The following is a 15,672-nucleotide window of genomic DNA, read 5'->3' on the forward strand; positions in this document are numbered from 1 at the left end:
CAACTCTTTGAGTTTCCATGCCTCAATGCATGTCGAATGACACGTCATTACATTTAATGTTACATGTTACAATTTAAACATAAGTGTCCTTTTCAACTGAACGTAGCAATAACGGTAATAACGTTCATTTTTCCAGAGATAAAGATCTCTATCGCAGCTACCATCTTCAACAAATCTCCATCTTTTCGTGCAAGAACATTATTGGAAAAGATCAAGGCACATAGTTGTTATAGTATGTATTGAAATACATTTTTTTTACATAATGATAATATCGTTCTAATAAAATATAGATAATATCTAATTAAACTATATGCTATGAACATATATGCATATATTCAATCCTCAAAATATATTTTAATCTATATATACTTACTATATTCAAGTAATATATCTCATACACAATAATGTGAAAAGGAATTAAAAATATTATAACCTTATACCTATCTATATCTCAAATGTCAAGCCTACTTACCTTTTCCTTAGGGTGATATGGGCCCCATTAATTCTCTTCTTAACAATTTATAGTTATGTGCCCACATCACCGTAGATGCCAAAGTTACCGTTTGTAGTTAGCAAGACGATGGGTCCTTGTCAGTGGACTTGAAACCCTATCACTTAGTTGCAATGAGCAATCGATGTCTTCAATAATAATCACGGATTTCTCCTTCGTCTGCGTAAGAAGAGGACAAAGCTTTGTGTTGTCCTTGACACGTGTGAAATCAAGGTTGTACACATTGTACTTCATGTAATTGGCTATGGCTGCCACTAGGCTTGATCTCCCCATTCCAGGGGGGCGTAAAGAAGATACTTGTGCTTCCACGATTGCCCAATCCAGTTGTAAAATTCCTTTCCTCGCTTGAAACGGTCAAGATCCATGAAAATCTTGCACCTTAGAGGGGGATCAAGAGCGGTTGTGGATAACGTGGAGGAATGCTTGAATGAAACGCTGATCCATCCGTAGCCATAGATTGGATCCCCTATATTGTTGTATAGCGTTACTTCTTTGTTCTCTACATTGAAATCCCTTTGCCTGTCTTGTGATGTGATTGATATAAGTGAAGAGAAATGGTTTGTTCGCCTTTGCCAGTTTGAGAGTGAAGCTCTGCTTCAGTTGCTGTCTATTCAATGTTTATTGCTTTGTGTGACCAGCACAGTCCGAGTCCTCGAAATGTGTCCTCCATTTCCTTGTTGTTGGTTGGGGAGAAGCACATGTTATCTGGTTAATGAACTAACATTTCAGAGTGTTTCCATTTACAAAGCCCCCAATTTCTTGTTCCAATTGAAGCAAAGCGCGTATGTTCCACAAATAGTGTCACTTGGCCCACTTCACTATACCAACCCCGCACTTGCTCAAATGCCATCTATGCTTTCTCAAAAAGTTCATACTGCGCATAAGATGTTCAAAAGGCTACAAGTTATTTCAGAGACTACAGTAGAATATGAACGAGATATGATAGGACCCATTCTTGGTCTTGTCCCCACTGTAAGAGAATGCTACTGACAACAAATCCATTTCAAAGATATCTCTCTTGCATGTATGCTCACTTTGGATGCTTGCTTTAATCATGAAATTCTTAGAGCCTTGAATGGTAGTTGCCGAGTTCGCCTCTCTTTGGAGCTTGGTATAGGGTTTTGATTCATAGACTAGTAGGTTTGCTTTGGTTGGCAGTGGAATGATTATAACTGCTTGTGCAACTTACTTCCAATTCTACGTGTGCCCTCCATGAATTTCTCCTATACGTTTGTAGAACATCAAATTAAATTGTAAATGACAACCACGCCTATAATCCACAAGTCTAAAGGTCCATTTATTTTGTTATATATCTCCACCCTCGTAGGCAATACGTTCTCCAATACCTTCTGCCATACATAGAAGCGGATAATATAATGAGCACTAGCTTGGATGTTACACATCTTTGTAATTTTGTGGAGTCTGTGGATCATTTATATAGTGATTCAAGAAAATGATCATTCTCTCCTTTATCAACCCATTGCTATTGAATGCTTCATAGAGATCAAACATTCTTCAGTTTTTTGTGATTTTAGAGAGATTCGTCCTGCTCTGATACCATTTTAAGTTTCCTAGAGGATGTATATGTACTAACATTGTTTGTAATATTTGTGTGTTCCAAAATCCAAATAACATTCTCAATGCATATGTATATGTCATTTAAGAGGCATGTCTCCATAGAGACATGTCTCTTTAACTCTTATTAGTTATGAATAACATTTGTTTATTATGATTAAGAAAGTGATAATAACTCATATATATCTTCAAAGAGTTTTATTTGACAGAGGCTACAAAACATTAACAATGGGCAAGCAGATTGAGTACAAGTGCATGTCTTAATGCTGATAAGTTCAAAAGAATGTATTTGTTTTTCTTTTTCTTTTGTGATTTTGTCCAACTGGTCGTAGTTTTACTAGAAGGTGACATGTTGTGTGAGTGCTTAATTCCGAGAGTATCATGTGCATTGACAAATTGCTCTATATTGGAGCAACCTCTGTAATTAGATTTCTGATATTTTTGTGTCATTGCTATGGTCCATTGCTTTCTAATTGTTGTTCCTTGGTAGTTCAGTCAAAGTTGTACGTTGCTTTAATGTGTAAATACCCTATAATACAAATCGTGATATTATTCAAAAGCAAAAACCTATTGCAAATCACCTTTTTAATATCATTTTTTTTTTTTTTTTAAAAGACTGCAGGAATCGGTGCAACACGGCCCCCCTATAAACTGCAGTGCGCCTGATAAACTTTTTAACGTGACCGGTAGTGCTGGCGCGACACGCCCACCGGTACCACGAGGACGGGGGAGACTAGAACCCGTGACCAACCCCCTGCAACAGGGAAGATTTAGCCAACCGAGCTAGGGCCCCCGCTCCTTTTTAATATCATTATATTCATGTTAATTAATAATTATTTAAACCAATAACATCTAAAAATGTTACTCATTTATTATATCTAGGAAAGAGAAGCAAACAATCATTTACTCTGTCTTCATAGAGTTCATCTTTTCGTTTCCACATAAATTTTAAAGATTTCTATGCAGGTTTACTTATTATGGAAATATCACGCATCTGCATTTTGTCTTTTTTTAATTAACTTGTTATGATATCATGCTTTTGCAATTCATCTTTTTGATGCATCTATTAGTTTATATCTGGCCTAAACAAAACATTTGAAGAAGAATTCCTTTGTTTCCTTTCAAAATTAAATTTGAACTTGTAATCAAAATGTATTCCAACCTTGTAAGCAAATTAACAATGATAGATTAGTTTATCAGTTTAGGCTTATTTTCAGCGGTGTGATAATGCTTTTGAAGAAAGAGAAGAGATGTTCATTTTAAAATATAAGGAATTTATATAGGTCATATAATATTTAGGCTTTATATGGTTCAAAATGTGAAGACATATGGATTGAGTTGAAGAAATTGTAGGTATTTTGCTCAATTGCCTTATTATATGTAATTTTTGCAGTTTCGGACGGGTACATGGACATGGAGTGTTGAAAATAAGCCTCTGAAAATATATTTTGAGGAACATAAAGGAAATGGCTCTGGCCCTTTTAAGGATATCATTATGCTTCCAACCATCTCTGACGTGAGTACCACTGATGAATGGAAAGCTGTAGCAAAAGATCTCTCAATGCAAGAACTAGCTGCAAATTGGCGGGCTGTAATTGTTGATTGGCCTGGGTTTGGTCTTTCTGACAGGCCTTCCATTCAATACAATGCAGATTTGATGGAAAAATTTCTAGTGGACTTTCTACGTGCAGAAGATAGCTTGTTTAAGTCATCAGGTGCAGGAGTCTCTCATTTACGTCATATTGGATATGTTTGATGAACATTCCTTCTTGGCATCTAGTGAGTGTCATAGCTTGTTATAGTTAATTTATTCAGTTCTCCTTTGTCAGTCGGTCTTCATTCTACCTTAATGTGTGAAGCAAATCCAGCTCTATAACTTCATATATTTTAGCATGATAATGGAAGTAATTAAAGAAGTGAAGCAATAATAACAAGAATAGTAGCTGTAGCAGAATCTTCTGCAGTTTTTAACTAGCAAGCAAAAATGTTGCCAATTTTCTTTTGTTGAGAATTGAAAGAGAATGCCTATGTGTTCTGAAGAAAGTAGGCCATGATTGGTAACCTTAAAAAATCCATTTTATGAGGATATTCATCCATGTGCATCTACGCTTGCAAAGTTTACTGTTTTTCTTTGAAAACTCCACTGGATTGGATGCTATACACTACATGATAGACATGATAAAAGAAAGCCAATTAAGAGATCTTTTTGATCTGATTAATTGAACCATATTTTAGTTGATCTTCAAACAAATTTTATACCAAAGAGAACTAGGGTCAGGGACTGTAGACCTGCAAAAATATTGACTGAAATGCTATCTCCAACTGATTTAATGATCATCAGATTGGGAACCCAATAATTGTGAATGAAGGATTTTCAATTCTTTATCTATCATCAAGAGACCCATTGTCATGTCAAAAGTTGTGGTTCTTTGCCAATCTGGGATTCCAAACTGAAACAAACTGCATTACCCTCCCTCTAGTTTGCTTAAGATGCAATATGTCTTTTTATGAAGACCTCAAGTGGGTCAATGCTCACAAAGATTCTGTTCTGAAATTAATGTTTTATATGCTGAGGCAGGCATACAGTCTTCTCTTCATTGTCTCCAACTCCACATGTGAGAAATAACTTCATCAAAGGAATAACAAGCTTCTTGAAAATAGAGAAAATTATTTTCCACCATATGGACACGTAGGATGACGAGCAATATCAAACTGCATTCATAGTAGCTTGTGTGTCTGATCCTTCTCTTTGAAGTTTGAAACAAACATGGCTTTGCATTGATAGCAAACAATAGGAAGAATAAATTATTGCAAAGTATTGAAAGTGGGAATAGCCCACCCCTTCTAAAAGTAAATTCTACCTCTTGTAGGATATTACAAGCTTAACTCCTTAAATGCTTCCCAACTATCAACAGAAAGTGAGCTTGTCCCCTAGAAGTCAGAGAGAATAAGAGCAGATTAGACTTAATATCGTCATCATAGCCATCCTTTTCTCTCTTTGCCAACATTCTCTATCTAGTCTCTCAAGAATTAAGAACTATTCCTTAGAAAATAAATATTTTCGTGGATGTATACACAAAAAACTCTCAGCATTCCATCTATGTAGAATGGTTATTAGCACAAGTCACACAGAGCAATGTAACACAAACTCGATAATACCAATAGAACATTCATTACTCGTACCAGAATACCAGAATGATAAGGAAAGATTATTACTTTATTGATTACCAAAAATATGAGTACATTATCTAGATTACAAGGTTCTTATATAATGGTCGGTTGGTTGGAAAAACCAATGGACGCATCCCCTCGCTTCCTAATTACCCAACCCAACAAAGCTTAACTAATTCTAATTACAACATTACTTTATTCCATACTACATTCATCCTCCCCCCCCCAGAAAAAAGAAGTCGTCTTCCAGACGAGTACACAAAAGGAAAATTATATTTCAAGAAGAAGGTTGTGAAGACATCCTTGAACTCGGGGCTCCATGGAGGCGTAGAAGATCTTGGCACAAATTTCCTGCAAAACATGCAATGCATCCATTTGTTTTGCCTCTATTGTGTTGAATTTCTCTTCCAGGGCAGCTTTCTCTATCCTCCATTTTTCTTCCAAGGCAACTTTTTCGACCTTCCACTTTTCTTCTAGAGCAGCTTTTTTAACCTCCCAGTCCTTTGGCAATCGTCCTGCCAATTTCTTTTCCTACTAAAGTTCCAAGTATATCCTTCTAAATGCATTTCCATTTCTGAAAGTGCCTGTATGAGAGGTGGCTGCTCTTTAGCTAGAGATATGGTGTATCGGGTTTTCCATTCTACAACTATTTCCTCCTACTTGTACCTGTTGAAGTAACTTCCAATTTGTGTGATAGTCCTTCCTCATGAATGCTACCAAGGATTCCATTGCTCTAACTATGGCTCCCATATTCTGATTTTTAGCTCCCTTTATAATTTCCTTGGTGGTGTGCTCCATATCTTGTAATTCTTTAAGGAATCTTTTTGCTTTGTCCGTTACCCCTAGGCTCTTGCTTTGTATTTCTGTTTGGTATTCCCATTCTATCTCCAAGCGGGTCGGTGAAGGTGGAGGTACCAATCTCTCTTCTCAAAGCATTTTATCTGCCTCCTCTAATGTTGTGTCCTGAATTGGTATGTCTTCCTCAGCCATTCTGGTCTCTTTTGCATGTTTCTCATCTTGTGCACCCATATTGCTTGTGGGTTGTATAATCAAAGCAATAGGATGTGCTACTTCTATACCTTGCGAGGTGTGCAGTCTTACCTTATGCCCACACTTTTTCTAACACCTAAGGTCTATCACCTTAGTTTGTGTCTGTTGATTTGTAGGGACCAAGTTTGCCACTCTCGGCAAGGAAAGTCTTGTTGCCCCCCATTGAGAAGTCTCCTGCATTCCTTTTCCTTCCATGCAGCCTTGGACACCTTGGATATTATGAGTACAGAGGGCTTCTCCAGATGTATGGACATCCTGATCCGTACGAATGGCTTCCCTTTACGTACAGACATCTTACGTACGATGGCCTCTTTCGATGTATGGGTGACTTCCTCTTCTTGTCTTTGGTGGATCTGGGTGTCTTCTAGCACCCTCCTTGGCAATGGTACTTTGCTCATCGGTAGAAAAGTGACCTCACCAGGCATATCCTTCAGATGACTTAGCCGAATTTCTTCATCTTGCGAGTTTGCCGAGGTGTCTGCACTAGTCTCCTCAGAACTGTCCTCTTCCCCTTCCTGGCTTGAACTCTCCTGTATGACCTGTCTTGGTTTCTTTGGCCTTGGTTCTCTTGTTCCAAGTGCTATTACAAAAGTGTCCATGTGAATCCAATAGGTCATGGCTGGTTTGTAGGGCACCAACCCTCTTGCTGGGACTAATATTCCCTTGTGTTCAGCGACCACCAGTGTTCGGATGACTTCTAGGAAAAGAGCAATGACATGATGTGGCATTTAGAATACCTTGTGCTTCAATTCCACGAATTCTTGTAATCTTTGTGAGAGAAACTAAGCCCAGTTATACACCCTTCCTTCTATCAATCCAATTACTATAGGTAACATCCATAGGGCAATGTCCAACGTAGGACTTCCAACAGTAAGTTTACTCTTTACTAAGTCTACAATGCATCGGCATTCCTTGTTGGCTACGAAAGTTTTCTTTAAACCTCGACTATTATTGTTGCTGATAATGCTCTCCCAGTCGTGTTTTGTGAGATCATCTTTGCATAATAACCTCAACCACTTCTTTTCCTCTATTGTCATTATCATTTTTGTGAGTTCTTGTCCCCGATGAGGAATCCCAAAGACCTTATTTATCTCTTTAGCAGTGTATGGAATTGTCAAAATTTGCTGCTCATACTGGATTACTGATTTGTGATTTTTCTTATCATGATCGGCTGTCATGGTTCGCAATATAGCTTCAAATTCTATCAAATAAAAAATAGGCATGAATATTACTTTATCTATCTCAGCGCTGCATAGGGCTTCCTTCAATATGTGACTATTTTTTGCATTTTCCCACCAGGTGCAACATTCACTTCCCACCACACTTTCGAAAGTGATGTTAGCAGCAATAGTCTTTGCAACATTCACCTTGCTCTTTTTACTTGACATTTGCATCACTCCCTTTCGTGCTTGCAAGATTGGTTTCTTCTTTGAATCAACAATTCTTCCTCTAGTCGGATTTCCAACACTTGTCTTCATAATCTTATTATTTGGTACCACTCCCTAGGCGGCTTTAATTGTTTGCAGACTCAAACTCCCACTGTTTTTCCCTCTAAGCATTTGGATGTGATTCGGCTTTGAAATTAATGTATTCCTAGAGAATTCCGCCTGTACTTGTGTACTCTATTTGGTTACCTCCAATGATCGCATGCGAGTGAGCAAGTATGTTTGTCTCCCACTGGGTTGTACGTTTGATTCTCCTTGAACCCAAGTGAGTTGTACGTTTGCCTCAACTTCTCGTTGACGTAGGCTTGTGGCTTGTACGTCTACCCCCTTCTTGCCTTGTTTGAGAGCGACGACCTTCTCTCCTTGTCCACCCTTGCTTACACCAATTTTGTGGGCTCCCCCACATACACTGATTGTGGTTGTTCCAGTCCATACCTCGTAAGTCGACTCTCCAACTTGGACACCATGAGTTTCTTTTGCACTTTGTATGCCCACTCCCTTCCTCCTTGCTAGGCGTACGCTTGTTCTACGTACACGGATGAAGGCTGCCGTCCTATGTACGCTTGTTGTATGCATGCATTTGCTTGTTCTACGTACGCTTCTTCCTTGACATTGTTCTCTTCGTGCGGCTGCAACTCTGACACTTTATCTCCGTCGCTTATAGAATATTATATGGGGGCGTCATCTTATTTTGTAGCGAAGGTTGATGTGAGATTTTGCTTTTGTTATTTCTCCGTTGATAATTCTGTCTATGGCTTTCATGGGGCTTTCTTTTATTTTTATTACCTCCTCACTCCCCACTTTTCTTACTTTTTCATCTCCTCCCCTTTTTATTTCCAAGGAGTAGATAGGCAATGATTCCTCCCTTTTGTTGTAGGGTTTTAGTTGTAGAACCATTAACGAGGTCTTTTAGGAGATTAATATCTAAAGTTGACAAGCTTATTGTGCCATTTTCCTTTACTTCTACCACTTTGTATGGCCCCAACCAATGTATTTTAAACTTGCCAGGCTTTATTTCATTCTTACCATTAAACTTGAGTACCAATTGTCTAGGTCAAAACAACATTTTCTTCAAATGCCTATAATGCCAAATTTTTTGCCTCCTTTGTGTTGCTTCTGTTGCCCATTGGGCTAGTGTGCTCTCATCGAGTTTTATTAGAGCGTTGAGCCTTTCCCTTAAACTCTCTTCATCTCCTAACCTTTGTTGAACTGCTATTCCTAGATTAGGTGCTGTATATTCCATCGGCATTATTGCTTCTAGTCCATAAATCAGGTGAAAGGGGGTTTGTCCAGTGGTGGCCTTGTAGGTAGTTTTGTACGCCCACATGACTGTTGAAAGTCTTTCCTCCCAATCTTCTTTTTCGACTCCACAAGTCTTGTACAAAATTGTTACCAATATTTTATTTGATGATTCTACTTGACCATTTGCCCTTTGGATATTATGGACTGGAAAAAGAATGAAATTATTTGTACTCACTTGTCATCATCCTGATTGTGTGATTGACAAAGTGTACTCGCTTGTCGTTTGTCAACTACAGCGGTATATCGAATCTGGTTACTATCTGCTCATAAAGAAATCTAGCTATACTGATAGCTGTATTCTTTGGGAGTGCATGTACCTTCATCCATTTTGTAAGATATTTTGTTGCCACCATTATGTATTTTGCATCTATGGTTACTGCTAATAGTTTAGGGCTTTACAAAGTCCAGTCCCCAATGTTCAAATAGTTCTTGTGGTTGTGATGGAAACAATGACATGAAATCTCTTTTTAGAGGTTTGCTTGCCTTTTGCCATGTATCCAACTCAAAACCTATTCTCGAGCATCTGCATAGAGTGTGGGCCACCATAGTCTTGCTAATAATACCTTCTGGTCTGTAGCATCTGGACCCATATGGCCTACTGTGAGCCCTTTGTGGGATTCCCTCTTTGTATTCCTTATAGCCTTCCAGGTACCTTTCTTCTGATTCAGCTTCTTGGATTCGCAACATATTACATTCTGGCTGGAGAACTTCATGGTCTCCCATCTACTAGTGAAACAAGCCATTGAGGGAGCTTGTTTCATCTTCAGAGCACTCCCCAAGTTGGAGCATTCCTTCATCTAGTTTTCTCCTTCTCCGTCTTCTCCTTCTACCTTTGAATCTGATGCCAACTCTTGACTTACAGAGTGGTTCCTTAGATATATTGTGTACTTCTTGTCATCTACCTCTATGGACAAGGTATTCCTCTTCCAGTTATGGGTGGCCCTTGTGACTAGCCATCCTCTCCCCAACAACGCATCATACCCTTTCTTCTCCAGGGTAATCACTACAAAGTCCAAAAGGAATTGTTGTGTACCAATTACTACCTTTTGCCCCATCAAGGTTCCTATTGGCTTAATTCCATGCTGATCTGCACCCATCAATTGGAATGTTGGTGGCCAAAGTGTAGGTTTCCCTATTGCCTTCCAAGTCTCCTCAGGTAGGATGTTCATGTCGGAACCTCCATCGACTATAGTATTTGATAGTTTACATCCCATTATTTCCATTTCCACTATTGCCGGTGTCCTCCCCATTCCTATGGTGAACAAGGTGTTAGTTTCTTTTCTCGCTTGCACTTCCTCTTTCTTCTCTTCCTTCGAGGGTACTTGTCATGTCCCCATTTTGGAGGCAATTTGATTTAATTAATTTAATTAATTAGGTTGTCCAAAATAATGAATATTTTATGAGGATGACTAATTAATTATTTTAATTAAATAAATAAGTGGTATTAAGTTAATTATTTATGAAGTTATCAAATAAATAAATATTAAAAGGTAACTTTATATTTAATTAATTTAATAAAGTGACTTGAATTATAAAATATTTTATAAAGTCACTTAATAGATAAAATAAAATAATGTTCTAGAAGCCTCTGGAGAAAGTGGAGGAAAAAGAATAAATAGGCACCTCGGGCTTCATTCTAATCATTCAGATTTGTTGTTGTTGATGTTGATGTTTGTTGATGTGCATTGTGGAGCCTAAGGTTTCTGCAATAGTCACAATTGGCCATTGAGAACGAAAACTCTCAATTGGTACGCAATTTTGAGGGTGTGAAATATCACTTGAATTATTGCAGCTGGGAGGAAGATACTTCAGTCTTCTATTTGTGCTACATTGAGAAAAAATATTTGTGGCCATTGAGAACGAAAACTCTCAATTGGTACGCGATTTTGAGAGTGAAATATCACTTGAATTATTGCAGCCGGGAGGAAGATACTTCAGTCTTCTATTTGTGCTACATTGAGAAAAAATATTTGAGTACAAAAAGTAGGCCGAAAAAGCAATTCAAAAAAGCAGGCCGAAAAAGCAAGCCGAAAAAGCAGTTCAAAAAAAGCAGGCCGAAAAAGCAGTCTAAAAAAAAAGCAGGCCGAAAAAATTTATTTATATTTGTTATTTATTTTTAATTGTTTATATAAAATAAAACTGTAAAAATTATACAATAAAAAAATATTAATAATCATAAATGAACATAAAAAACATTAATATATTACTAATAATAAATAAATAAAATATACATAAAATATAAATGTTTCCCTAAAAACAATACATAAAATGTTTTACTTTCATAAGAATTAATATAAATAAAGATATAATATAAATAACATATATTATAAAAAATGTAGAATAAGATTTAATAAAAACTAGTAAACTTAAAACCTAAAAAATAAAATGAAAACTTTATAACCATATCACATCCTTGACCGTCGGTGACTCGACAAGTCTCAAAATGAGGGAGCTACTTTGGGAGATCATTGGGCAAGATTGAAGCTTCAGATCGATCGGCAAAGATGAACAACAATCAGAGATGAATGGAAATTTCAGAGGGAAAAGATGAAGGATAATTTCAGCCGCCAACGACGATCAATGGTTGCCACTGGGCTAGGTTGAACAACAACTGCCAAAAATGAATGACAACTTTAGACAACAACCACCAAAGATGATTTCTAGTGTTTGTTTCAACCCTCATAAATGCTTCGACCGTTAGACCCAAACTAGATACTTCGACCCTTCTGCAAAACGACAAGAGAAATATTGCCAAACAAATTTTCTAACGATTTTTTTTTCATTTTTTGGGGGTTCACCGAATTTTGAATCTGAAGCCGAAAATTCGGCGAACCCTGTGACTTAGATTCCAATCAATGAAATGAAATGTTTGTATGGCCTGTAGGCCTTAAACATTTGATATCTATCCTTCACTATTATTATTGATAATAAATTATTCAGTAGACGTATACACACACATGTATATGTCTATTATATAAACGAGATATTATGCATATATATATATATATATATATAATCTATATATAAAAATTATTATGATATATCATAATCATGATAATACATTGAGCAAGTATCATTTGTGGTATATATTAAAAGCAAGTATTCGAGTTTAGTAAAGGTGGCTCCGTCAATGCCGTGAATGTCCTTGGAGAACTACTCTTCACAGGGCTTCTAACAAAGGAAATGCATGCATATGTAAACTGCTCCTTAAACAGGGTGCTTCAATGAATTCTCAAGACAAATGTGTAATGGGAGCTCTCCACCATGCACTTGTAGCAAATAATGATAAAGTTATGGATTTGTTACTGCAACGTCCTTTTGTCATTGAATTACATGATTTAAAAGACAACAAAGGTCGCAGAGCTTTAGATATAGCTGTCACCAACAAGGATTACCTATCAACAGTGAAGTTGTTATCAAAGATGAAAGAACCATAAGGTTATCTTAGTAAAGTGGACAATGAACAACTTCTACGCTCTGTAAATATCATTACTGTCTTGTTTAAAAGGGAACTAGGCTTCCAACCGTTGACTATGATGACAACGGAAGAACGGTTTTGTTGCCATGTATGATGTTGAATATTTTGGCGTGAATGCCTTATGGAGTTTGGCAGTATGCTTTGAGAGATGATTGAGTGCTTATGGGTTGCATTAATGACTTGGTTTGTCATTGATGTCAACATATCAACTTTCTGGATAGTTCTAGCAGAGTAGCAGAGACAATTTTGTTCGGCGAGGTTTTTGGTGTTTGAGTTTTGTTACACACTCTTAGCCTGGCATTGTGGGATGTATGTAGATGCTACATCTATGTTTGTGGAAAGAGTTATGAAGTTTTCAGTGAGTTAATGGTAGATTTTCAGAGGACTGGTTGTAGGACAGTTTACATGAAACTGTATGTTGTTCGTGTTGTATCTTTTTGGTGAGGTTGAAGCTTGTTCAACGGGCTTGGATATTGGTAAGAGACATGGTGGTGATGCTCTGTTTGAGATGACAAAATTTGGGTTTCACTCTGTGAAGACTGGTGAAGGATAATGTGCGGATAATTCCTTGGACATTGAATGAGTTTTGTAATTAATGTAAATTGTAATGTAACATGTGGAACCTAATTGTAGTATCTTATGATGGTCCTATATTATTTATTGTGTATTGGGAAAGCCTCAAGGTCGACTCGATTAGTTATGTGGGACTTGGTATAAAGGAAAGACGATGCCTTGGTTGTAATCATTAGTGAGATCATAAGTTATTGATGTTATGTTATGTGAGCTTGAATGCGACTTTGTGAAGATCAGAGAAGTGTTTGATGCTGAGGATTAGTGGACTTCAAAGGAACTATATTAACAAAGAAGTTGTTGTTTGGTCAGTTCATCTATTGGATCTATTATCCTGAAGATTTGTTTGAGGCTATTTGGATAGTGGGTTAATCTTTCTTGGTACTTGATTTGAAGCAATTTGGATAGTGAGTTCGGTTGTCTTCCTTTCAACTCGTAACAGGGTTGGCACAATCCCAATAAGGTTGGAATCTTCTAATAGAGATTCAAAGTCTCCTAACAAGGACTCATATGTATTGATTGTATTCATTTGGATACTAACAGGGTCATATCCTTTGACAAGGAACTTTTATATTAGTATATCATCTTGTGGGCATCATTCCCACTGGGGTTTTCCCTCTAATCAAGGATTTCCGTAGTTAACATATCTTGTGTCCCATTGCATGGTTGTTATCTTATGGTTGCTATATCTTTTGATTACATGTTTTAGATTTGTTAAGATTGTTAAAAGTTGTTTAAAGCATATAACTGATTCACCCCCCCTAGTTATATCGGTGGACTTTACTTTCCAATAGAATATAGTGCTTTTAACATCATTACTCTAAAAACAAATATAGAAACTAAGGAAAATTAGCGAAAAAATGTTATATGCAATGCTCTACTTAGATTTTCTAGACTGGGATTCAGAACTAATATACATCAAAGATAGATATTGTCAAAACACATTGTATTAGACAATTAGAGGAGAATTTAAAGGAACATATTTGTTTAAACGATTGCAGGCTCCTTTCAAGGACCACAATGACCCGACCCCATTGCATATTATTGCTTCAGAAGGCAAAGCCTTGCTTATCAGAGAGCTTTCCAACAATAAAATTTAAAACAAATATTTCAGTAGAGAAGACATGGACGGGCAAACTGCCCTCCATAAGGCAACAAAACATGGAAAGAATAACTATAGTGGAATTTTGTTGAAGATTGGAGCACACCCGCTCACAGAATGAGATTGTGATGGTAGAACCACTCTTCATTATGCAACTCTACATGCCGAGGCAACATAATCAAATGAAGAGGCAACAAAATCAAATGAAGAGGTAAAGATGGAACCTAGATTTGATGAATATGCTTCAGCAGCTGAAAGAATAAGTTCTGAAGCTGCCACAGGTGCAAAGATGAGACAAGAAGGGCTCTCCTAGTGAGAGGGAGCAAACTCCGAGCGGATTTTGTTCTTATCTTTGGATGGTCATATTTCTGTTTAGTCTAGTAGGTCTAGGATGATCTTTGATCGAACACTTTCAATTGTGTGTTGATCATGCCAAGTAATGAGAGTCTCTTGGAGCTAGGACCATGTGACCAAATAGAGGATATGCTTCAGCCGACTTTTGAGGATTTTGGTCATGTTTATTCATAGGGAGTAGACCAAAATGAGATGGATTCTTTAGTGATTAGGAAAATGTAGCAGTTGGAGGACTATGATCCATGAGATGAAGTTACATGTGTGTAGACTGAAAGGCCTTTATGTGAATGCTTTTGTCGTGGATGGATATTTAGAATGCTATTCATTCAGAGTATATTATCATTGAAGATTTGACAACCGATATTTTCTCCAAGCCTTCTGCCTAAATTGGAGTTCGTACATTATTGAAGACACACTTTGAGTTATGGATTAGAACCATTGCTGAGAGGGAGCCTCAACATCAGTGATTACTTGAGATGTTTCTTAATGCATCCTTCTATATGAGAGAGAAGTTTGAGGTAAAAACCCTTGTTCCACCCTTTGTGAATATTCATGGTGGATCCAACCTTTGATATGGTTTATGGCGGATGTCATGTGAGTTATTACACAATCTTGTGAAAACTTCTTCAGAGGTGACAATCTTTCAATAAAGTTTTCTTGTGGTTACTATGGTAAAGTGATGACTTCAACATAGTTTAACTTACTATCATGATGGATATTATATGGTTGGCATCCAAGAACATGTCATGATAGTTCGTAGCTCTTACGTAATGCTAATTGATTAATGTGCAACTACAATGAGTAATATTATTGAGATATGTCATGGTGGATGTTATGATATGTAACATCCTTGGATATGCAATGAGCAAGTATCTTCTCTGATAGACATCATGAGACATGATGACAAGGCACATACCAAGAAAAGATATGAGTATGATGAATATCGTATGGTTGATATTCTTGGGCGATACTATACTCTTGATGCTACTGTGAGGTAACAATTGTACACTGTGTTGTTTATTTGGATAGAAATCATCCTCCCTAGCTAAGAGGGAGTGTTAATGATTGTAGCTTCGATTTGATGATTCCAATTGATGAAATTGAATGTTTGTAT

The 15,672-nt window shown here is 37.1% G+C and overlaps 1 protein-coding gene across 1 annotated transcript in view; it reads left to right on the plus strand.

The window, feature by feature from the left end:
• The window catches only part of LOC149535623 (alpha/beta-Hydrolases superfamily protein), a 132,460-nt gene that overhangs the window by 64,018 nt on the left and 52,770 nt on the right, over positions 1–15,672 (plus strand). The window contains exon 2 of the mRNA XM_089804183.1: positions 3,480–3,801. Coding sequence (XP_089660309.1) covers positions 3,480–3,801 — 322 coding nt within the window. The remainder of the gene's footprint in view (positions 1–3,479; positions 3,802–15,672) is intronic.

The sequence above is a fragment of the Cupressus sempervirens genome, chromosome 10, assembly GCF_028749045.1.
Source record: "Cupressus sempervirens isolate cs-2001-9-10 chromosome 10, ASM2874904v1, whole genome shotgun sequence".
Lineage (NCBI taxonomy): Eukaryota > Viridiplantae > Streptophyta > Pinopsida > Cupressales > Cupressaceae > Cupressus > Cupressus sempervirens.